The sequence below is a fragment of the Schistocerca gregaria genome, chromosome 3 (genome assembly GCF_023897955.1).
Source record: "Schistocerca gregaria isolate iqSchGreg1 chromosome 3, iqSchGreg1.2, whole genome shotgun sequence".
NCBI classification, from domain to species: Eukaryota; Metazoa; Arthropoda; class Insecta; order Orthoptera; family Acrididae; genus Schistocerca; species Schistocerca gregaria.
Genome location: NC_064922.1, coordinates 227,774,918 through 227,800,452, shown reverse-complemented (window position 1 = coordinate 227,800,452; position 25,535 = coordinate 227,774,918). Strand labels below are relative to the sequence as shown.

The 25,535-nt window shown below is 39.8% G+C and overlaps 1 protein-coding gene across 1 annotated transcript in view; it reads left to right on the top strand.

Moving 5' to 3' along the window:
- Positions 1-25,535, top strand: part of LOC126355984 (phosphoacetylglucosamine mutase) — a 110,903-nt gene that overhangs the window by 72,095 nt on the left and 13,273 nt on the right. Inside the window, exons 7-8 of the mRNA XM_050006601.1 lie at positions 13,042-13,210; positions 15,385-15,497. Coding sequence (XP_049862558.1) covers positions 13,042-13,210; positions 15,385-15,497 — 282 coding nt within the window. The remainder of the gene's footprint in view (positions 1-13,041; positions 13,211-15,384; positions 15,498-25,535) is intronic.

Genomic DNA, 25,535 nt, shown 5'->3' with positions numbered 1-25,535 from the left:
ATGGTGCAGAATTTTAACAGCACCATCACCCCAAACGAATTTTCACCATATGGGGAAATAAAAAGTGAAAACTAATGTAAACTACAACAAAAATGTGTCTCAATTTGAACAAGCCATCTATTGATGAACCAGTCGGTTTGATCTGGTGACGACACTATTTATGTGAATAAATAGCATTAAAAAAAGTGGCTCGTTGCTGTTACCTTATCTGCAAGAAACAAGCTGTAAATCATAATAATTTTAATGTCTTGTTCGTAGTTAGTTACAGTAATTTTGTAGGAGTACATTGAATGTGTTAATAATCTTTTTTTAATCACTGTTAGTTAGTCATTAAGTTCAACACTTCTTTTTATCAAATTAAAATGGTCATCTTGGGTTTCAAAAACTCCACAACAGCATCCTTATCAGCAACACACATCAGGTTCTAAAACAATGTGTCTCATCTCTGTTGCAGGGTGTATTGTCCTGTGAAGCCACTCTCTTTGTTAGTGAACTAAGTTCTGACAATTTTGATTTATTTACAATATGCTAGAAAAAAAGACTGGGATTTTTTGACACTTCCTACACAGTGAGTAGTGGCATATGTGGGCGGGCAAATAACTGAAACTGATTAATAATTGCTGCTTGGATAACTGAAAAAAAATTGATTGCAAAGAATAGTTGAAAGAAATTCGTAGGTCATTTATAAATCTGTACGCATATCCTGGCTGAAATTCAACTGGTAACAATATCAACAGACTTTCAATATCAATACATTTATGATCAGTATTCATAATTTGAGTTATGTAGTACTTCGCATTAATTCTATTGTGGGTAGTCCTGATTATAACACTGCTGATACAGGATCGCTCCTCTGTTGCTCGCTCTAATTCCTCTAGTTTGCTCCGAACTTCCTGTCGCAGGATATCAGTGGCAGGCAAAATGATGAACAGATTGTGAAGCATGTGTGCGCAGCCCAATGTCCGTTATCATTCTAGTTTGCACTCACATGTCCAAAATGAGGCCAGTGTGTTCGTGTCGTGCAATTACAGTAGCTTTCACTGCGCAGATTTGTGAAGCTCATGTTCAGCAGCATGATCCCCTGTGAAACCTTCGATGCAGTGACAACTGGTTTTCATATCAGCTCCCAAGGAATTTATTTCACCTCATTGCTCTTACTTATTCAGTGAGGACACCAGCTTTACATCTGACATCCGTCAACAAGGTAAGTTCCTTGCCTCTTTTACAACATTGTTGAGCACAGAAAATTCATGTTACACCAAGTATTGCCATCTTTAGTTTATCACATGCACACACACGTATATCACACACACACTTAACTCTTGCAACCAGGTTTTGTATGTTTTTGCGCTTTGTTTTCAAGCGTCTTTCATACAGTTGCATTACATAAAGTTTCTGTAGTTTCATTTCCACATACTATACACATAACATATTAAAATACAAATACAATTACAAAATAAAGTTAGCCTATTCATTTGCTGACATGTCATTATCCTCGCTTATATACATTATAGTCTGTAACATATTCTCTCCCCTTTTTATACATAGTATCACTGCTTGTCATTTTGCTTTCATTTTCGTTACATTATTCGATTCCAATTATATGAGTACACATTTTACTCTCGTTTGGTTATACATTCTTTATACAACATTCATACAATAATAGATTCTGTTTTTGTTTATGGCATAAATTGATATACATTTCATTTCAATATACAATGACTTCTTGTTGGAGCATATTTATCAATTCCAAAGAATTAAAGAAATAAACAATAGGTGCTACAATAGATACTACTTGCTGCTCAGATAACTACACATGGCCTCATCTCTCTTGCATTCTCCAGGAAGGATTTACACACCACAGGGTTGAGGAAATTCTAAGGAAAGGCATGTATGTGCTGAGTTACGTCTCATTAATAGACTTAACTGTGGTTCCAAGAACTATATATGACGGTAGTATCTGTTCCCGAGAGAACAGTTACCGTTGAGGACCATGCAGCTTTGCTAGAAATGAAATATTAATTAAATGGACACCCTAGCTGCAAACAGCTGTTGATGTACTTCATTGGGGACATTTAATTATCCACTTAATTATCATTTCATTTCTAGCAAAGCTGCATGGTCCTCAACGGTAACTGTTCTTTCGAGAACAGATACTACCGCCGTATATAGTTAAAAATTATGACTTCCTGGCCATTGACCTTATTGTGCGAATGCACATGCTATGCCCAAAAATATGACTTCCTGGCCATTGACCTTCTTGTGCGAATGCACATGCTATGCCCGAACTCGTACGGGACTTGGTAGATTAATCTGCCATGTGTAATGAGTATGATGGGCAAACATGTATTAGGCGCACTACAAATGTAGTGGTGTGGACATGTTGGGAATGTGGGTCTCACAGGGAGCGTGCAAGGGATAAGTCCCTGCAGGCACACTATCCTCTGTACCTTCAGTGGCTCAGATGGATAGAGCATCTGCCATGTAAGCAGGAGATCCCGGGTTCGAGTCCCGGTCAGGGCACACAGTTTCAACATGTCCCCAATGAAGTACATCAACGCATGTTTACAGCTAGGGTGTCCATTTAATTATCATTTCAAAATAGTTTTTGTTCCTACACACAAGTCAAATCTGACGATACCAATTAAAGCATATACTGATTCAGTGTTTAAAAGTGCAACTCAGTATTTACTTGTTCTGTTCATTGTGTAAAGGATAACCATTCCATGTGCTGAGGTAACCAGAGTTGTATCATCAATACGATATATTACATACAATGAGTGTACAACATTGTTTACGTATGTAACAAACATGCATAAAAATTTCAATATATTTCAGGTGTTTAACACTTTCATGGATAGCATTGTGATATGTGGCATTCTGCAACTGTTTTCTTCTTCATATACTTTCACACTATTGCATTCATACATAACATAAACTTAAAACTATATTTATTTTGTGGCGTGGTCCTTTATTATGTTTATATGGTACCTAATACTCTACAAGCATTTATCTTTCTTCACTTCAGGATGTGTGGATGCATCGTTCCCTGGCAGAAAAAAACTTAATACTAACTTAAAACTAAATCTTCTTGGATAAGTGAATAGTGGCTTAATGGCTACTAATGTCTTTTTCATATATTCAACCATGTATTCACACCCCTTCGCTTCAGTATGCAACCGTGCTATCACAAAACTTATTTAATATCATGTGTGCGTCTGTACTTACCTTATAAATCTGAAAGAAAAAGTGTATTATAGGTGTGGTGCAGCCTGTTTATTCAGCTTACTGCTTACACTGTACTTGCTTGTTTACCTGCAGCAAGACTTTTCTGGCCCATCAAGTATAATTAGTGCTTGCACTTCCAATTATTAAATTTGTAAATATTGCACATCTATAGATGTAATGTATACAGGGTGTTACAAAAAGGTACGGCCAAACTTTCAGGAAACATTCCTCACACGCAAAGAAAGAAAATATGTTATGTGGACATGTGTTCGGAAACACTTAGTTTCCATGTTAGAGCTCATTTTATTACTTCTCTTCAAATCACATTAATCATGGAATGGAAACACACAGCAACAGAATGTACCAGCATGACTTCATACACTTTGTTACAGGAAATGTTCAAAATGTCCTCCATTTGTGAGGATACGTGCATCCACCCTCCATCGCATGGAATCCATGATGCGCTGACGCAGCCCTGGAGAATGGCGTATTGTATCACAGCCGTCCGCAATACGAGCACGAAGAGTCTCTACATTTGGTACTGGGTTTGCATAGACAAGAGCTTTCAAATGCCCCCATAAATGAAAAACAAGAAGATTGAGGTCAGGAGAGCATGGAGGCCATGGAATTGGTCTGCCTTTACCAATCCATTGGTCACCGAATCTGTTGTTGAGAAGCGTACGAACACTTTGACTGAAATGTGCAGGAGCTCCATCGTGCATGAACCACATGTTGTGTCGTACTTGTAAAGGCACATGTTCTAGCAGCACAGGTAGAGTATCCCGTATGAAATCATGATAACGTGCTCCATTGAGCGTAGGTGGAAGAACATGGGGCCCAATCAAGACATCACCAACAATGCCTGCCCAAACGTTCACAGAAAATCTGTGTTGATGACGTGATTGCACAATTGCATGCGGCTTCTCATCAGCCCACACATGTTGAAAATTTATAATTTGATCACGTTGAAATGAAGCCTCATCCGTAAAGAGAACATTTGCAATGAAATGAGGATTGACACATTGTTGGATGAACCACTCACAGAAGTGTACCTGTGGCGGCCAATCAGTTGCTGATAGTGCCTGCACACGCTGTACATGGTACAGAAACAACTGGTTCTCCCATAGCACTCCCCATACAGTGACGTAGTCAATGTTACCTTGTACAGCAGCTACTTCTCTGACGCTGACATTAGGGTTATCGTCAACTGCACGAAGAATTGCGTCGTCCATTGCAGGTGTCCTCGTCGTTCTAGGTCTTCCCTAGTCGCGAGTCATAGGCTGGAATGTTCCGTGCTCCCTAAGACGCTGATCAATTGCTTCGAAAGTCTTCCTGTCGGGACACCTTCGTTCTGGAAATCTGTCTCGATACAAACATACCGTGCCACGGCTATTTCCCCCTGCTAATCCATACATCAAATGGGCATCTGACAACTCCGCATTTGTAAACATTGCACTGACTGCAAAACCATGTTCGTGATGAAAACTAACCTGTTGATGCTACGTTCTGATGTGCTTGATGCTAGTGCTGTAGAGCAATGAGTCGCATGTCAACACAAGCACCGAAGTCAACATTACCTTCCTTCAATTGAGCCAACTGGCGGTGAATCGAGGAAGTACAGTACATACTGACAAAACTAAAATGAGCTCTAACATGGAAATTAAGCATTTCCAGACACATGTCCACATAACATCTTTTCTTTATTTGTGTGTGAGGAATGTTTCCTGAAAGTTTGGCCGTACCTTTTTGTAACAGCCTGTATAGTAGCATAGCTTAAGTAAATATTTTGTAGTTTAGCATCCTTTCACCCGTGTATAATACCTGTATCTTATCTTTGCTAGTGCAGGCTGTAGCTCATCAGGTTTGTTTTCTTTTGTGTGCTCCAACACTCCCTGCTGTGGCTGTCTGGCGTGCATGCACTTGTGGTTTGTTGGCTAGCTTGCTCCCCAATGCGCATGTACTGTGTTGCTCTGATACCACTTTTGTCTCGGCGAGTTCTGTATTGCACTGTGCGCTACCATGTGTTTCACAAGTTCGTTTATTTGTTTACAACTGGGTTACACGCAAGTCAAACTGTTGTATTTAGAGTATTGTCACCTCTTGACACATAAAAGAAAGACTGGGTTACACACAAGGTGAACCATTGCTTTTAGAGTATTGTCATCTCTAGATGCACAAAAGTAAAATTCTTCCTTGTTACATCCACTCATCTTATTGTTTACACATTCGACATATAAGAAAAAAACACTAACAAAAATTTTCCTTATCAACTAACCACGTAAATTCTGGAATGTGACTTTCCAGCATCGTAAATCTAACATATATACAAGTTAAAGGGTATACAGCCCTTCTTCCAATATATAAACATTTTCAAGTATTTGTGTGGTTAAAGGCCCTTGTCTTTACACAAGGTGATGTGTATCAATCTGATGCTCCCGAGTAGGCTATTTTAGTAATTATGTATGGTCCGGTGTATAGAAGTTGCCACTTACGATTCAGTTTTCCAATTTTTGTGGATTTGGGATGTGTCCTAAGTAACACCTTTTATCCTATTTAAAATTGTGTTGTACGTTTCAACTTTGTTATAAATTTCTTTTCTATATTTAACCTAGGTTTGTTGTATTTTATCGTCCAGTGATAATTCCGGTATCAGTATCTTGGGCAAAGGTTTTTCCCACTTGTCTGTTTGTTTGCAATTGAACATCAGCTCATTTGGTGTAAATCCAGTAGATATATGGGAAAGATAGTTAACAACTTGTAAGAAGAGAGTGACATATTCAATCCATTTGGTATGTTTACGAGGTATATAGGTCCTCACAATCCTTTTCAATTCCTTAAACAACCTTTCAGTGTGGAATGCTTCAGGATGAAATTTGGATACTAAAATGTGTTTGGAATCTACAAACTCTTTTAATTTACACCCAAAAAAATATGAGGCATTATCTTATAACAAGATTTCTGTTTTCCTACTCATACAGTTTCACATATTTGGTGAAAATATCATACATACCTACTATATACCTTACTCCCCCTTACCTCTGTGATAGGGTCCAGCCACATCCAACGATACCTTTTCTAGATTTTTTTTTTTTTTTTTTTTTTTTTTTTTTTTTTTTTTTTTTTTTTTTTTTTTTTTTTGCCACAATGGGATGTAGTTTTATCTGTTTGGAGATGTTAAAATGTTTCACTTTCTGGCAGATGGCAGACAATACACTCTCTTACCCTCTGTAGTACTCTTTGTCTAAGGTTGAGGAAATAGCAGTATTTACCTATTTTGTCAGTGCATTTTGCAGTGCCATAACTCCCCAAGTATTGTGGGTATATAATATAAAATCATCCACGTATTCCTCTGGCAAACACATGTGCCATTGTTCTTGTTTGGGATAGTTCCAATGGAACAGAACACCTTTGAGAATAGTGAAAAACCTTTTTAACTTTTCATCACCACTTTGTTTTGCTCTTACCTTACTCCAGTGTTGTCTTCCTGCCATAATTGCTCCATGTGTTTACACATGTGGACATAGTATGGTTGGAGTGTTTTGTCTTCCATCAACTTAGCTCTTATTTCCTGCTCTAAAATATCGTTGAATTCATCTAAGCTTTGTGGTAATTGAACAAGAACATCAGCTGCTATGTTTTGGTTTCCTTTTATGTATACTGTTTCAAAATCGAATTCTTGAAGATACATACACCACCTGGCTATCCATTGGTGCAGCAGTTTACAAGTCAACAAAAATGATTGGGACTGATAGTCACAGTATACTTATGTGTGTTTACTCCATAGAAAATATTCACACTTTTTAAAAGACCAAATTACAGCCAAACCCTCCAACTCCATAACTGAATATGAACATTCAGCTTCAGGTAAGGTGTGGCTGGCGAAGCTAATTACTTTAGGGATGAGATTGCTCTCTTCTACCATTTGAATAAGGCATGCACCCAAACCTTGAGAAGACGCGTCAGTGCATAAGCAAAAATCCTTCATGTCTGGTTGAGATAAAATATTAGCATTAAATAAGGCTTGTTTGATGCTCTCAAAATCAGTTTGACATTGCTTGTCCCATAACCAAGGTCTGTTTTTTTGGAGAAGATTGAGTAAAGCATCATTGTTCATAAGTTGTTAAGGAATGAATTTCCTGAAAAATGATCTAGGCCTAAGAATGCACTCAATTGTTTCTTGTTTTGAGGAACAGGGCAGTTCCTAATGGCATCAAGTTTTTTAGGATCTGTCAGCATGCCTTCCAAAGAGATTATGTGTCCTAAAAAATTTTGCCTTTTCCTGACTGAAATTACATTTCTTGAGATTTGCTGTTACTCCATATTCAGAAAAGTGGCTTAATACTTGTTCAATTAATCTTAAGTGTTCTACCCAAGTGGGTGTAGCGACTAAAAGGTTGTCCACGTATACTGTTGCCTTACTCAAAAGTTTGTGGCCTAGCACTTTGTCCAGTGCCAAGATAAATACACCTGCACTTAAGTTCAATCCAAATGGTAATACATGAAATTTGAAGCTCCTGCCCCCACGTACAAAGGGGCTATACATCTGACTTTCTTCATGTAGATTTATTTGCCAATCAATATGAGGACCGGAGATCGATTATAGTAAGAAATTTAGCATCATGGAATTTCATATGCTGTTCCTTTAAATTGTCTGGATGTGTTCAGACTGGTACAATAATCTTACTAATGTTACATGCATCAAGGACCAAGTGCACCTTGCCATCTGGCTTACTCAAGGCCAAAATAGGACTACAATAAGGGGAAATTGATGGTTGTTTTATGCCCCAGTCAAGCATCCTGTTAATCTCTTTTCGTACTGCTTCATCTATGGCATAGGGTATGAAGCAGAAAAAAAGTTTCGTGAGGATATACTTCCATTTTGTACACAAAATCCTTAATGATACTTGATCAAATACATGTATATAAGCAACTATCAGTTCCCTAAGTTCTGCTTGCTGTTCTTGGGACAAGCACTTTGATTCACTTACCTTCATGTATATTGCATCAACGTTTACCTCTTCCATTGCTGACTGCACGTTATTGTACTGTGGGATTTACCAGTTGAACCTCAAAGTCATGAATAACTTCAGTTTTATGTCAATTAGTACTTCCTTGATTATGTCTACTGCAAATAATTGGTTATTTACAGTGAAATGACATTGGCCCTTTCCTATATCAATTTGTACTTGGTACATCCTAAATATATCCATACCAATTAAACAATCAACTATTAATTTTTCTACTATCAAAGAATTGCATCAGACAGAAAACTGTCCTAATTGGACAGGAATTAAGGCCTGTATTTTTGACTCCTTTCGATTTCTGACTAGGGTCAGTTTGTACTTTGCAATTTTGCACCAGCATTGCGGGATACGCCCATGTTTCTTCAGTTCTTGAAAGAATCGCTGTGACATCAAATTAGTCATATCACCTGTGTCAAGCACAATGGGTACATCAAGGTCAGATAGTTTGCCTTTAATAGTAGCTTGTACCTTGCCCTTTGTCAAATTTTTCTGTTTATCCTCATTACTTTGATATAGATCATCTTTCACATAACTACCTAGATCATATCTGATAAAACAAGTGTTGATCAAGCTCGTGCCCCCTCTCCTCCCAGATTACAGAATGGGGACCTATTGTGACTGGTTAAAGTTTTCCGGTGTCGCAGTTGTATCGGTCTCTGGGTACGGTGTAACTTCTCCTAGATGGACTCTTGGTGTTTGATTACACCAGTTAGTATCCTGTGAGGCTCTCGACTGAAATTCTCTTTGCCTTTCCACGTTATTCGGCATATGTTTATTACTTTGCTGGCTGAATTCCACTGTCTGTGGATTATTTGGCTGTCTGGTATTGTTTCGTGTTTGTCAAGCAAATCAGCTGATTATTGCTGGTAGCTTGTGTCTGTAGGTATTGTACAGGCTACTTCCCTGTTGTAGTTGTTTTTGTTACATTTTTGCCCTTTTCTTTTATATCTGCCCTTGAATTTACGGCTTTCTATGTTACTATTGTGATTGCTGTTACCATTACCATATGTCTGTGTGGGGTAAGGTTGCCATCCATGTTGTTATTTCACTTGTCGGTCAGTAAATCTCTGTGGCACTATTTTGGATATTGTCAGGCTTGGGTTGTACTGGTCTCTCTTCGTATATCAAATCTATTGAGTCTAGTACAGATAGTATTTGATGTCATGTTCCAGAATGGTTCTGAGTTAGATGGCTCTTTGAAATACTAGATTCATCCAGTCTATAGCTTTAGTCAAATATTTTTCAAAATAGCCTCTTAAGCTTCCATGTTTGCTATTGAATGGAGCTGGGTTGAATGCTTCATGTCTGAGCCCCTCTTGTATGGCCCCAGACCAATATTTGTCCAGAAAGGCAGTCTCAAACTGTTCATAGTTGTGGAAATGTTTTGCCATGTCTGTGGCCCATAGCAGAACGTCACCCTGTGTGTGTCCAACAACAAACCTAATTTTCTGGGCCTCAGTCCAGGTCATTTCGAAATGCTCTGATAAAGACCATGGGGTTTGTTCTTTTAGAGGTAAATACCTGAAATTGTCGTTGTCTAAGTAATCCCTCTTGTGCAAGTAATGTTGACAAACCCGCCGTGCTGTCAGTGGCGTAGTGCATGGCAGTTATGCTTGCTCGGCAGGTACAGCTGCTGGAAAGTGTTTCTGTACTCTGCAAAATTCGCTATTTTCATTCAACAGTCACCCCACGTATTGTGGGTAACCAGTGAATGTATCTAATTTCTCTAAAAGCATGGGTTTGTCTTCTGTCAAATGTTGTTTTGGAATGTCAGTAGTATTAGCAATACTGCCTCATACATAACCTTTCCTCTACATTCCTTAAAGCTGAATCTATTTTAGCTACAAATTAAATTCACTTTCTTTCTCCTTTAAAGCTTCTACAGCATATACATAAGTTTTGCACTCTGAAACCACCTTTTCAGCAAGGATGCTGCCATTATCCAGCATCCCAGCTTCAGCTTTTCCAGTTATTTCCTATACATCTGCACATATATTATCTCTCTGTTTTTTGGCAAATTTTGATTCTAAACTTAACTGGCCTACTTTTAGACTTAACTTTTGTACTTTTGTAGGTAAGTTTTTGCACACGTCTTGCAGCTCACTGACTTATGTCCGTCACAATTTTTACCAATGCACCCCCTTGGGATTGCATCTTCTGAATCTGACAATATTCTTCACTAAGGTTTTGTAACTCACCGGCAAGTTCTTCCTGTTTATTGTTCACGGGTGATGCTCTTTCTATTAATGTACTTATATTGCGGGACAGGTTGGTAATTATTTCTTGTTTTAGATGTTTGACTAGCTCTGTCAACTTCGCAGATATTCCATCAAATAATTCAGTGCATGTCATTTTGCCCGCCTCACTAAACTGTCGACTAATATCATTCTTGAAATCGTTAAATGCCTGGTTTTGCTGTGTAAACTGTTGTCTCGTAATATCCTGAATTTTTGTGAACTGCTGTGTGATACCCAGAAGTTGTTGTTTTACACTTTCCTGAAATTCCTGTTGTTTTGTAAACTGTTGTGTTATTTGTTGCGTGAGTTGTATCAAATTATTTTTCTCACTAGTATTTACATTGTTTTTATGAACTGTTTCCTGTTCTTGTGTTTGTGAAGTCATGAGCAAGTAATGAAAGGACTTTTTGCTGTTGTGCCCTTCAGTTTCACTATTTGAAAAAATGTTTCCCGGTGAGAACTGTGAAATTGTCTCATCGAGTGTCATAAATGTGACATCATGATTAGTTACATTACCAGTGTCGTCATTTTTTGATAGTGGGACATCAACCTTGTTGTTTTGGTTGTCATTGGCCAGTTCATGAGTTGGCGCGTTACCTCCAACTGTTGCCAAGCTCGGATTTCCGACATCTCGGCATATTGCATTTTGTAATGAATTTTCAACAATGGCCATTTCTCTTGACTCATTTGTGAATAGCTTTTAATCAAAATACGAATAATTTTTTTTTTGTTTCAAAAATTTTGTATATACGGCACTTTTCAATTAAAGTAGATTTAGTTGCATATTCACTAATGATCCTGACTATTATCTGACACATTCTTATAGAATTTGAATGACTTATCTTGCACTTTAATTATGACTTATACAAATTTTCATCTTTTCTGTAGAAATGCACTTTCTGTAAAGATAAAAGATTATCTACTGCCAGAGAGACAGCGCCAAGTGTACCATATAAGCATACAGTGTTGCAGCTTCCTACCTCTACCTCTTCCTGGCATGTCTCGTTTTTAGGCAGAATTTAATTTTAATTTGCACCTCCAATGTTTTTTCTTATTCCCAATCTCATGGACTTGTAACAAATACAACTAAAGTGTCATTAGTTTCTTGTAAAAAAAAAAAAAAAAAAAAAAAAAAAAAAAAAAAAAAAAAAAAAATTGCCTCGAAAAAAATTTTTTACAATGGTCTGTTCACATTTTGCTCGGTGCTGTTCTTTAAATCGCCATTGAATTGTGGCATATGTGGGTGGGCAAATAATGGAAATGGAAAGCTGATTAATAATTGCTGCATGGATAATAGGAAAAAAAAAATTGATTGGGAAGAATAGTTGAAAGAAATTGGAAGGTCATTTATAAATCTGTACACATATCCTGGGTGAAATTTAACTGGTGCCAATATCAACAGACCTCCAGTGTCAATACATTTAAGATCAGTATTCATAATTTGAGTTTTGTACTGCTTCAAATTAATTCTGTTGTGCATAGCCCTAATTATAACAATGGCGATGCAGGATCACTCCTCCACAGCTCACTCGATTCCTCTTGTCTGCTCCGAACATCCTGATGCAGGATCTTGGCATTGGGCGAAACGATGAACAGACAGGTGTGGTCGTCATTAATGTATGAATAAACTTTGCTTTCCTGGCAACTTTTTATAATATAGTTGAAATACACATTTTTAAGCAATAGTGGTATGACGGATCTAATCATATGCCCGCCCACTACCACTTATAGAAACCAACTGGTGAAGATGCAGGAATTAATAAATTTGATGTCCAACCCCTGATCCGCAACTCTTCTTTTGAAGAATCTTTTAGTGGCTTGCATGAAATGTGGATCATTGTCACTCATTTCTTTGCTCCACTTAAAATGTTCAGACCAAAACTTTATTGGTGGTATGATGCAAGTGATAGATGTAGTCAATCAGTTACAGATGGGTTTCTTTATGTTCTTCCTTTTATGAGTTGAAGCTGTAAGTGTGCCCCATTTACTATTAACTTCTCTGGAAGTTTTTAATGGCAAATCAGTTTGTAAATGCATCCATTTCAAGTCAAAGACATGTTTCAGTGCGCATACTTGTACTTCTCCAACAGCAACATTGTGGGATCATTTGCAAATCCTCCCTCCCACATCTCTCTCTCTCTCTCTCTCTCTCTCTCTCTCTCTCTCTCTCTCTCTCTCTCTCTCTCTCCCTCTCCCTCTCCTCTCCTCTCCTCTCCTCTCCTCTCCTAACTTTTCCTGTGGCCAGGAAGTAATAATTTTGCATCATATTATGTTTTCTCTTTTCAGTTAATTTGTCCTTTTCCTCCTTTTTTATATGCTGTAGTCCTGCTTTATTCATTTTGTTATAACCAGCATGAACTAAATAAATCTGAATATAGTCAATATATTTGATTGAGATCTCATCTGTGATTGCTTAAAAGCACAGTGAAGGGACACTGTGCAACAAGAAAATGTATATATAGGCTTGCAATGATATGTGATGTGCATGTTTTCATGACTGTGTTCCATAGTAGGTTATAAACAAGTGTGATTACTTACATTTCTTTCAACAGTGTGGAGCAGATTTTGTGAAGGTAGAGCAGCAACAACCAGAAGGTGTTCCAGAAGTCAGGTTGGCTCGATGTGTTGCAGTAGATGGGGATGCGGATCGAATTGTCTATTTCTTTACTGATGACAATAATAAATTTCACCTGCTTGATGGTGACAGAATAGCAACATTGGGTAAGAATAAGGTCTGTTTTAATTCAGTGTTAAAAACTTATGTGATGTTCCTAATAGAGAATTAAGTGGATAGTAAAACCACGGTAATTAAAACACAATATGTTACAAAAAAATTGACACCTTGTAACAGCGTTAAAGTCCAACGTTGGGAGAAGGATCATCAGTGAAGTACAACACTTCACAGTGAAAGCATGTTTATTACAAACATCAATGTATGCCAGAACAGAACTGAACTCCTGGATAGAGCGTGCTGCTATTTATACAAACATCAAATGTTCCAGAGTAGTCTATATCTTGACTTGACTTCCTGTGGGATTTAGGAACTCCTGTGAATTAGCAGTATGCCTTTCCTGGCTAAAAAGACACCGAATGACTATAATTTCCTTTGAAGATAAATCTGGTAGCATTTCACAGCTTATTGCGGTGAACTGATAAAGAGCTCATTTCACTGACTATTGTTTAGGTGGATGTACATGTACAGAAGCAATGTTTCATAAACTATAGCAATGTTATTTAGAAAACAACCACCTTTATCTGTTTATCATAGCTGGAACATGAGAGCCAAAAATGATTCTGTGGAACTTATGACCTTCAGAAAGAAATATGGACATTTAATGAACACGAAACTTGTCTGTCACTTACTACTCCATAGAAAACTGTTCATCAAATATAATCAGAACTGACTACTAATTTTGGGATTGTTGTTCACATATTTTCTTAACGTTTTTTGTGCATTTCTTGTGCTAGTTGATCAGTGTAATTTTGTAGTCACTTTTATTGTGATATAACCACTAGATAAAAAACAGATCGTTTACATCACATGCTCAGACTAGTGACCACTGACATTCGTAAACAGTGTCATTCTATGGATGATGGATGCCCTACATAGTCACCATTCACATTACTGGATTTCACTTCGTGCTGGGAAAAATAACACTGTGGCTGCCCAGCTCTGTCTCTCAGAACTTGGTGAATATTCTCTCTCTCTCTCTCTCTCTCTCTCTCTCTCTCTCTCTCTCTCTCTCTCTGATGTCTCACCTCATTGTGCCTTCCACTGCAATTGAATCACAGTGCATACTTCACAGCAACAGGATTTGTCACAAAGGGACAGTGATCTTCCCTGTGACTGCCGTTATGCAGTGATCCAGACAACTTATTGATGCACATTATATACAATATGTTCTCTTTCCTGTGCAGTACGGAAACAGACGCTACTTTCCAAATTACCATTGTATGTCAATTTATGGGTGAACCACTTTCATTCAACAGAACATTAACATATCTTTTCGCAGGACAAGACCTGCCTCTATTATATCCATTGTATTATGCCTTGGAACCACCACCACCACTACCACTACCACTACCACTACCACTACCACCCACTTGACGTACACAGCTATATAAAAGCATCCTCCAGACAGTGTACAAACCAGAAACTAATTCCGATACACTGCTTGGCGAGAATTGATTTTTGTTTCTATTATTTCTAGTCCTCTCTAGCTGTGATATGGGGATGGTAGTAGAACATTGTTGTTTTCTTACAGCATAAGCTCTATGGGGTCAGTGTCGTAGTCTTATCCAGGGTTCCCTGACATTTACAAGATGCTTGCTTTACAATGTGTAGTTTTTCACATGTTTATATTGCGGTGTTGTAGAAAAGACAACATGGGGAACATAACTGTAATAGTAAAGTCATTGTCTGACTTAATACAGTAATACAAAATTTTAATCTATGTAATGGAGGTGTTTTACTAGTGAAAGAGCGAGTCTTTGATGTGGTTGAGAATTTCTTACATAGAAATGGCACATTCCAATTTTGTCATTGCTATTGCCTTGAATTAGAAAATTTTGTGTCCTGTTGTTAGTCATGACAGAAAAAAAATGAACATAGAGCAGCTTTATGGGCTATTAAGAAAAATTATTCATGATGGCTGTGATGCCTGCAGATCATGTTTTCTTTGACGGAAAATGATTTTGAGAACTACGTAGTAATGATTGGTACATGCTGATTACATTCCTCTGATTTTTTGTTTTCTAGCTACAAAAACAGAATAATTTTCTTTTGACACTTTGTTGTTATTGTATAATAACTATTCAGTGAATAATTTATATCAGCTGTGCTTTGATATTATATTTAAAGAACTACTAATTTAAGTTCTTTGGTTTCTTTCTAGTGGCTGGTTACTTAATGGATCTTGTTCGAGAAAGTGGTTTAAGCTTGCGATTAGGACTTGTGCAGACTGCTTATGCTAATGGAAGTTCAACAAAATACATATCACAGACTCTGGTAATTTGTTTATTGTGTTTGGCTAAAGTGTGCTGTAATTCTCTAAAACAAATAACTTTGTGAAATACTTTAATTATTCTGTTCTTTAGAATTAAGGAACAAAAAGAAATCCCAAGAACAGTGTTTCAAATTTTTGGAAGAAACCAAATTGACACATGCCATAATTAAAATGAGTTGCATAAACCTCAGTATACCATTCACAGCAGCAGTTGTATATGGTGTTCTGGTAAGACTAACAGGCCTTTCACTTCAGAGTTACTTGAAATTCATATCGATTAATGTAAACTTTTGGAATGTGTAAGTTTGATGTTTATAAGAAAAGGAAGATTTGATTCCGAAATTTGTTGATTTCACAGAGAGACAGATTGGCTCACTAGACTGTATCTCTGAGTTACAAATCTTAAAGTTTAATAAACAAACATTCAAAGTTAATTTGGTTAATACATATAAGGTCTGTTCACAAAATTCTCGAACTTTGTCCACAAAATTTTTCTACGATTATCCTTTCCTTACTGTGCATAGTCCTGTTCCAGAAACTCTCCTGCACAATTGATACATCACTCCCAATGCCATTTCCACTTCCAGATGCAGTTTTATTTTGCCTCATGCTGGATTGCGCGAAGCGACGTCTGCGAATTTTCTTTTATCTCGTCTATCATTGCATGTCTTCAGCCTTACAATGGGGTTTACAACTTAGGAAATTAAAAAAAAAAAGTTCACAGAGGCAAGTTCTGGAGAATACAGAGGATGAGGCAGCAAACAGATTTCATTTTTTGTGCAGTAGTCACGTACCAACAGGGATGAACATGCAGGTGCATTATCGTGATGCAAGAGCCATCTCACCACATTTCAGGCTGTTTCTTTCTCAAATTTTGTCGTAGGTATCGCAACACGTCCTGATAGTACCATCAATTAACGGTTTGTCCCTGTGGTACATGGATTCATGATGAAACAATCCTTCAAAGTCAAAGAAAACTATCAGCATAGCTTTGACATTTGACCTTACTTGACGAGTTTATTTTGATTGTGAAGATTGAGCCTTGGTCTCAACATCATAACCATAGACCCATGTCTCATCACCAGTTAGACTGCTCTTAATGAACATATCGTAACCATTACTGTGATCCAAAAGATCTTCACAGACTGTGAGGTGGAGGTCTTTCTGGTCTTGACTCATGAGCCATGGGATGAACTTGGCGGCAACATGATGTATTCCAAGATAGTGTGTCAGGATTTCATGACATGATGCAACTGACATGTTACATTCTTCTGCAATCTCTCAGACAGTGGTCTTCGATTTGCACACAGAATTTCATTAACGTTCCTGACATGAGCGTCTTTGGTAGACGTTGAAGGGTGTCCTGTACGAGGGTCATCTTTAACATCTGTCCAGTCATTTTTAAACTATGTGAGCCATTCTTAACATAGAGTACAGCTTAAACATTCATCACCGTAGGCTTCCTGCATCATTTGGTGTGTCTCTGTAAAGGCTTTTTTCTGTTTCACGCAAAATTTAATGCGGATGCATTGCTCCCCTAACTTAGCCATCTCAAAATTCACAAACCGTGGAACACAATGTTCTACTCAACACAGCACTGAACAATAACTAACAATCCATCAGGAGCGCATCGGTCAGCGTCCTCCGTTGTGGATGCAGACAGAATGCTTACACCGAAAACTGAACGCTGCCGCCGAGGCACCATGTTCATGCCGCTGGTCCACCTTAGCCACCCGAGGTTTAGTGGACTGGGGTGACCGGGCATATAAATAGCCCGCTTTCTCCAAATTTTGACACATTGCCAGAAGATGGGTAGTATGACACTTCCCGAAATGTCATGAAATATCAACGCTACCACCCAGCTGGAGTCCCGAGAAACCTTCATCAATAACTAACAGACTTAAAACAATGGAACTTCGACAGTGTAAACACAGGCATTTGCAGGGATGCCAACCGCATTTCGCTTCACACACCATGGGTGCAAAATTACAAATGTTCCGGAATTTTTTGAACAGACCTCGTAAATGATCTCATTTAAACACTGTATACACTACTGAAGCATTACAATGTACCTTGTAACACATTAACTGATCTTCATCATCCTTATAAATTGCAAGTCACATAGTGATCTGTCATTTCATAACGAAAGATTGCAAGGATCATCACCATGTAAAACATAAAATACCACAAATATAAAACATACATCCTGTTGTGCTGGTGTCTTAGTGCATTTGTTCACTTAATACTACATTAGTGACTGAGCCAGTATGGTATTTGCACAGTTAAGTCTATATACAATTAATAAATGAAAAGCACCAGTTTGCTTTTGTTCTCCAATATTACTTTTATTGTTAACCGGTTTTCGACTTACAAGGCCATCTTCATTAATTTCCCTTTCATGCTACATATATATACTCTTGCTATTCTTTTTCCCCTCCCTTTGGTAACACGTCTGGGGTGTTATTGAGAAAATTCCTCACTGTCCATTGCTAACATAAGAACGACCTCACCACTGTTTCTCATTCCTATTTCCTTTCTTTCTTTACCTTCTTCTGTCCTTCCTCTGCTTCGATGTTTGAGGTTCCTCTTTCTCTTATTCCTCCCTGTGCATTTGTGAAGGCCAGCCCACAAGTCTGACATGTAACAAGTGACTGGGTGATGTATAATTCCCAGCTCTGGGTCAACAGGTAGGGTTTGCACATACCCCCTGGTACAGGCCAGACCAAGGGAGGGTTGATTGCCTGAGCTGCCACCTTCCCATATTGCCAACTGGTCCTTTTGTCAGGTGTTCAGGAGGTGTGATCTGAGGTGTGAACAGTCACCTAAGGCGGGTGCGCCCCCTTGTGAAGGGGGCGCCAGTTGGAAGGAGCGTGCTGTAGGAGACACTGGCAATCACGGGGGATTTTCTCGCAATGAGCCAATCATCTTCACAAACAATGTCTATGAAATGTAAATGGAATGAGGCTAGTGATTCAAAGACCTTTCCATCTGCACTATGGTTCCTCGTGGTTTCATGTACTGAAGACAGTCAATCCTTTGCAACGGTAAATCCGTTTATTATCATAAAGGTGTTGATGCAATTGCCGCCCCTGTGAAATCCTGCTCTTGTTTACAGAATGGCTCGTTGCTTTTGGAGACCACTTCTGATTCTCAAGCACAACAACTGCTTGCTGCTTCGCTACTCCACGGCTACCCTTTTTGTGTCGAGGCCCATAGAACTCTGAATTCTTCCCATAGTGTTATTTACACTAGGCTGCTCAATGGACTGACTGAGGCTGAAGCCAAATCATACCTCTCTGATCAGGGTGCCATTGCCGTCCATTGGGTGATGAAAAAGCTGGATTCCTCCTTAGTGTCCAACCCGCACTCTTTTTCTCACCTTTGGTAAAGTGGTGCTCCCGTCCAAGATCAAAGCAGGCCATGAAATTATCACAGAGCGACCATACATTCTGACCTTGATGTGCTGCTACAAGTGTAATTGTTTAAACCACACTTGAATGTCTTTTCAATGCCCAGCCAAATGTGTAACCTGTGGTAGGGATGTGCATGAGGGCTATTGTCCACCTCCTTCTCCCTGCTGTCTCAACTACAGCAGCGGCCATAGTGCCTACTCTCAAGATTGTCTCCCCTATCTTGATGAGCGGGCTGTCCAGGAGATCCAGGTAAAAGAAAGTTCCTTACCTGGTCACTCACAAGTTATCGGCTAGTAGCAAACTCTGTGTTCTACTGTCTGGCACTTATAGTACTGTTCTTGCTACATCTCACTCCATGAAGGACGTGGCCATGCAGACATGCGACCTCAAATTCAGCCCTGAGGTTGTGAAATTACCCAGTGTCAAGGTAGCCTCGCTGTCGCCTTGTCTAGCTGTGCAACAAGCCATCAAACTCTTGCCTCGTCGGGTGAAGTCACCAGCTACACAACCTGCAGGCCACAAAGGACAGGAGTAGTATTCCTGTGAAGACTTCCTACATCCCTCAAGCCAACGAACACTTGAGTCTTCCTCTGCTAGCCAGAAAGGCTTGAAGAAGTCCAACAAAGGCAAACAGTCTTCTACTTCGCCAATTCGAAGAACCTCTTTGACAATGTCACCATGCAATACCTTCACCCAACTGGCCTCAGTGTCACCGGTGCGCACCACTAATATTTTTCTGCATTGGACTCCGCTGACCAACATCACAAGAAAGCTGATGCTTCTTGGACCTCATGGAGCAGGATCTTTCTGCCTTTGTACACTGTAGCAGCGAGTTGCCGAGGTGACGCACCTTCACTTTTTCTTCATCATGACCCTCTTGCAGTGGAACGTTCATGGCCTTCGATCCAACAAAGAGGATTTACGGCTGCTTTTAGAATTGCAGTGTCCCCTTGGACTCTGACTTCAGGAAACAAAGTTGTGTCCTCACAACTGCTTTGAGCTTTCACATTTCTTCCTTGTCCATTTAGACCTCCCAAGTGATGTCAGCATACCATCTCATCGGGGAACCATGCTGCTCATACAGGATGACGTTCATAGTCAACACATCTCCCTGGCTACAAGTCTTCAAGCTGTTGCAGTTCACATTTTCCTTCCTCACCTGAAGTTTTTGCTTTGTACCGTTTATATCCCTCCATCATTTGATGTCACCAGGGCAGACTTTCTCCAGCTTATTGGACAGATCCTCACCCATTTCTGCTGCTCAGTGACTTCAGTGCGCACCACCTTCTTTGGGGTTCTTCCAGGACCTGTCACAGAGGTGCCCTCTTGGTCGACCTTAATCAACTTAACCTCTTCTGCCTTAACACAGGAGCATCTACATTCCTTCCTGACTCCTCATGCACTTATTCCCATTTGTACCCATTCTTCTGCACTGCTCAGCTTGCCCATTGTCTTGAGTAGTCCGTTCTTTTTGACACATACTCTAGTGATCATTTCCTATGTGCTATCCGTTTGCTGACTCCTATCCCACCTGCGTGCACACCCAAATGGCAGCTTACTACAGCTGACTGGTGGCTTTATTCGTCCCTGGCGACCCTCGAATAACAATATTTCCCCAGTTGTGATGACCAGGTGCAATATCTTAACAAACGTTATCCTTATTGCTGCAGAATGTTCCATTCCTCGTACTTCCTCTTTACCATGCTGTGTCCCAGTCCCTCGGTGGGCTGAGGCATGCCGTGATGTAATTTGTGCGTGGAGATATGCTTTCCACATTTTTAACTGTCATCCTACGATGGCAAACTGTATTCATTATAAACAGATGCATGCACAGTGTTGTTGCATACTTTGTGATAGCAAAAAAGCTAGCTGGATTTCATTCACTAGTTCTTTTAACAGTCTACCCCTCCTCTGACGTGTGGGCCAACCTCCGACGGCTCGCTGGAACCAAGATCCATTTCTGGCTTGACAGTAGCAGACAATGTCATCATGGACACTATTACTATCTCCAACACCTTGGGCCACCATTTTGCGAAAATTTTGAGCTCTTCCCACTATCACCCTGCCTTCCTCCATTGGAAACGAGCAGAGGAGGCTCGGGCAAACCCTTCTCTTTTCAGAGACGTATGTGCTACAATGCTTACTTTATTATGACGGAGCTAGATCATGGTCTCAGTTCATCTTGATCCTCCGCCCCAGAGCCAGATGCTGTTCACACTGAGATATTTCAGTACCTTTCTCTTGCTGGTAAGTATTTTCTGCTTAATACGTACAACCACCTCTGGGCAGAGGGTATGTTTCCCAGATGCTGGCGTGAAGCCACTGTCATACCCATACTCAAGCCCGGTAAGGACAAACACCTTCCTTCTAGCTACCGTCCCATCTCTTTCACCAGCTGTGTTTGCAAGGTTATGGAACGTATGATTCATCCATGGCTGGTACGATGGCTCGAGTCTTGCAATTTTCTAATCACTGCACAGTGTGGATTTCGAATGTGCCATCCTGCAGTTGAGCATCTTGTCACTTTGTCAACCCATGTCATGAATGGTTTTCTGCAGAAATCTCAGACTGTGTCCACTTTTTTTCGATTTGGAGAAGGCCTACAGCACCTGCTGGAGAACTGATATCCTCTATACTCTTTACATGTGGGGCTTCCGTGGCCAGTTTCCTTGAAGAATTTTTAAAAGACTTGTGTTTTCAAGGTGCATGTGAGTTCTGCATCGATAGACACCTTTATCCAGGAAAATGCTGTGCCTCCGGGTTCCGTTCAGAGTGTCATCCTCCTTGCTATCACCATTAACCCTGTAATGGTCTGTCTCCTGCTGGGCATCTCTGGCTCCCTTTTTGATGACGATTTTGCCATCTAATGCAGTTCTCCATGGACCTGTCTCATTGACTGGCATCTTCAGCAATGTCTCAACTATCTTTACTTATGGAGCATCGACAATTGCTTTCATTTTTTCACTGACAAAACCATTTGTATGATTTTTGGCAGCTCAGTTGTTTTCTCCTAACATTTTTACGTCTTGGCTCTGTTGCCCTTCCATTCATTGAAACTATGAAATTCTTGGAGCTCATGTTCGATAGGAAACACTCTTGCTCCTCCCACGTGTCTTACCTGGCAGCCCACTGTACACGGCTCCTAGATGTTCTACGTGTCCCAATGGTACTTCCTAGGGTACAAGTTGAACCACCCTCCTCTGTTTGTATCAGTCCCTTGTTCACTCAAAACTAGACTATGGGTGCTTTTTATACGCGTCTGCATATCTGTCCCTCTTATGCCATCTCAACACTATCCACCACTGTGGCATTCGTTTGGCCATGGCAGTTTTTACGCTAGCCCAGTTGAGAGTCTGTATGCTGAAGCTGCTGAACTATCAGTCCTACCGATGTGACTTTCTCCTCAGCAGGTATGCATGCCGTTTGTCTGCCTGCCAAGCATGTCCACCCATCCTATACCTCCTTCTTCAGTGACTCCTTTGATCGCCAGTATGTTACTTCCTGGGGTCTGCTTTTGGCTCTTGCTCCGGCGGCTTAACTTCACACTACCTGCTACTTTCCTGGTGGTGTGAACCATTTACCACCTTGGTTTCAAGCAGCGGCCTGTGTTCACCTTGGACTTCATTTGCTTCTTAAGGACAGTACTCCAGCCTCGCTCTTTCACCTTCAATTTCAAGACCTTCGCATGGAACTTGATAATACCTTTGTGTACACTGGTGGCTCTTGAACTGACCATGATGTCAGATGTACCTTTGTCATTGACACCAATGTTTTTCAGTGTTGGCTTCCGGCACACTGCTCAGTATTTACAGCAAAGCTCTTTGCCCTATATCAGGCCACAGAGTACATTTGTCGACATAGGCTTTTCAATCGTGTCCCCTGCTCAGACTCTCTAGCACCCTTCAAAGTCTCTGTGCACTGTACACTACCCATCCCTTAGTGCAAGAGGTCTAAGAAAACTGTCTTTTGCTCACTCTTGGTGCCAGAAAATGAGGGTGCTGACAGTGCTGCCAAGACTGCAGTCCTCATACCTCATCCCACTAGTTCCTATATTCCCTCCAATGATCTCTGTGTTGCCATCTGTCAGGAGGGGGTGTGACTTTGGCATTATTAAGCCTCTCCCAGCGGCTTAAATGACCTCCACTTGGCCCTCCTGATGGGAGTTCATTTTAACTAGGTTGCATATTGGACACTGCCTTTTTAGCCATCGCCATTTGTTAAACGGTGCTCCCCCACCACTTTGTGCACATTGTGCCCAGGTTTTAACTGTCTGCCATTTCCTGAGGGAATGTCCATTTTTTAACCGTTTGCGTTCCCACCTGGGTTTGCTGTCGGATTTATCGGCCATTTTAGCGAACAATGTGGGCTGTGAACCGCGTTTTACTTTTTATCCGTCATAGCAATATGGTGAAGGCCATTTAATTTTTAGTTCTGGACCTCCATTTCTCTATGGTGTATTTTGTAGACCTTTCTCCACATCTGCTTTTAGCTGTGTTCTCTTACATCAATTGAGACTGACGTAGTCAATTTTTAACTCCTCTCTGTCTTCGTGTTCTATAGTTTTGACTTGGATGCTTATGACCCCAGTTGTTTTTGTGTCCTAAAACAAAACAATCCAATCCATTGCTGTACTTGACAGTAGATTTGTACTCACATGACTCTCAAACTACATGTGCCCCAATACAGATTCTTTCTTCATGCCAGTCTCATGAAATTACTTTCACTAGAATTAGGTAACATTTTTAAAATTACAGTTTTGCAATAAATTACATTTTTAAAATATACAGTGTATTTTTTTTAAAATGTAAATTCATGATAAAAGTATAAATGCATGATAAAAATATAGTTCAGATTATTTATCTACACAACAAAGACTGACAGGGGGCTTACAAAAGAAGGAATGATGGTCGCATGGGCAACAAAAATAACCAATTCTCGTAAATATAATGTAATTGAATGAGTAAAAGATCTACTCAGAAAGTGGCAGTAGGACAGTACACCTATAAAAAACATTTGCAAGCTTTCAGAGACTGTGGCTCCTTCTTCTGGCAGAAGGTTTAAAGGAGAAGGAAGAGGGGTGAAGGAAAATGAATTGGGAGATGTCCGGAACTACAGGTCAGGTACTACTTACCAGACTGGCAGAGAAGGAAATGCTGATTGTTAGGGACTGCATCAGACGAAATTTGAAAACTGAGAACTTAAAGGTGGAAAATAGGGTATTATGCAGTTTAGAGATTACCGAAAAAAATATTGTGCACAAGTTAATAAAAACTAAGTACATTGTATGTGGTATAGGAGGCGCAGGGGACATAAGACAGCTCAGAAAATAAAATACATAGAAAATTAAACGGAGTAACAGAGGAAGTAGCTGAGAAGAAATGCTGAGACCAGACAGGTTAAGATAAATTAAGGCCAGGTGGGTGGGGAAGGACACATGCCAGTTCTCACCTGTGGAATTCCGAGAAACTAGTGTCAAGGGGAAGAATCCCTGTGACAAGTGTTGTGCAACAGGCATCATTGTCATGAGTGTCATGTTGTAGAGCATGCTGCGCCACAGGATACTGTCTGTTGCCAGTATATACCCTCTGTCTAAACCCATTCATCCTAACTGGTAACTTGGTGGTAGTCATGCCAGTGTAAAAAGCAACGAAACAGAGTTTATGTAGCAGGTGATACATTGCACATGCCATTTCACAGTTGGCTCCCCCTTTGGTAGTATGTGTTTCACCATTTTTTTTTTTTTTTTTTTTTTTTAAAGAGGATCATCAGTACCAGGATTGGGCATGATGACCTTGGGATATCTCCTGTTGGACTAGGCTGTTGAGGTAATTATGTGCAGTGAAGGATGAGGTGAGAATGATAATGCAGTGCTGTAAAGTGTCTGCATCTGCAAGGCCACCATGTCCAATCCTGGTACTCTTTTGGTCCCTCCAAAAAAATCTAGTTTGGAGTACAACCCTTGTCAATAAATATTGTTATGGTCTTAAATGTATTAATTAGCTATTTCGACAAGGCAATTACTTCCTAAAATCCTGACCTGAAATGATATCCATTGTGTCTGTAATTTTGTTCACCACATCTGGACGCAGACGCTATGCTCCTTCTACGTCCATTTTCGTACCCTGTGGTTCCTACCCCTGTGACTGTCCCCACTGTAAGACTTGTTGCAGAGCGTGCTCTACAACATGACAGTTAAAACTTTGGTGCCTCTTTCAACACAGGTATCATGTGGATTCTTGCCCTAGACACCAGTTTTTCTCGGCACTCTGCAAGTGGGAACTGGCATTACATTATGCCCTTGATTGTCACCACCCATGTGGCCTGGGCTTAATTTATGTTAACTTGTTTGAACTCAGCGTTTCTTCTCTGTAACTATTCCTTTACTTACTCTCTTTCAGTTTTCTACATGTTTCATTTTCTGACCTGTCTATCACCTCCTCTACCACATACAATGCACTTAGCTTTCCACTATTATTAATTTGTGGACTATGTTTTTTTCCAGTGATCTCTATATTGCATATTGTTCTATTTTCTACTTATAAGCCCTCAGGTTTTCAAATCTCATCTGATGCAGTTACAAACAATCAGTCTTTCCTTCTGATCCAGTCCGATAAGTCGTGCACCTGA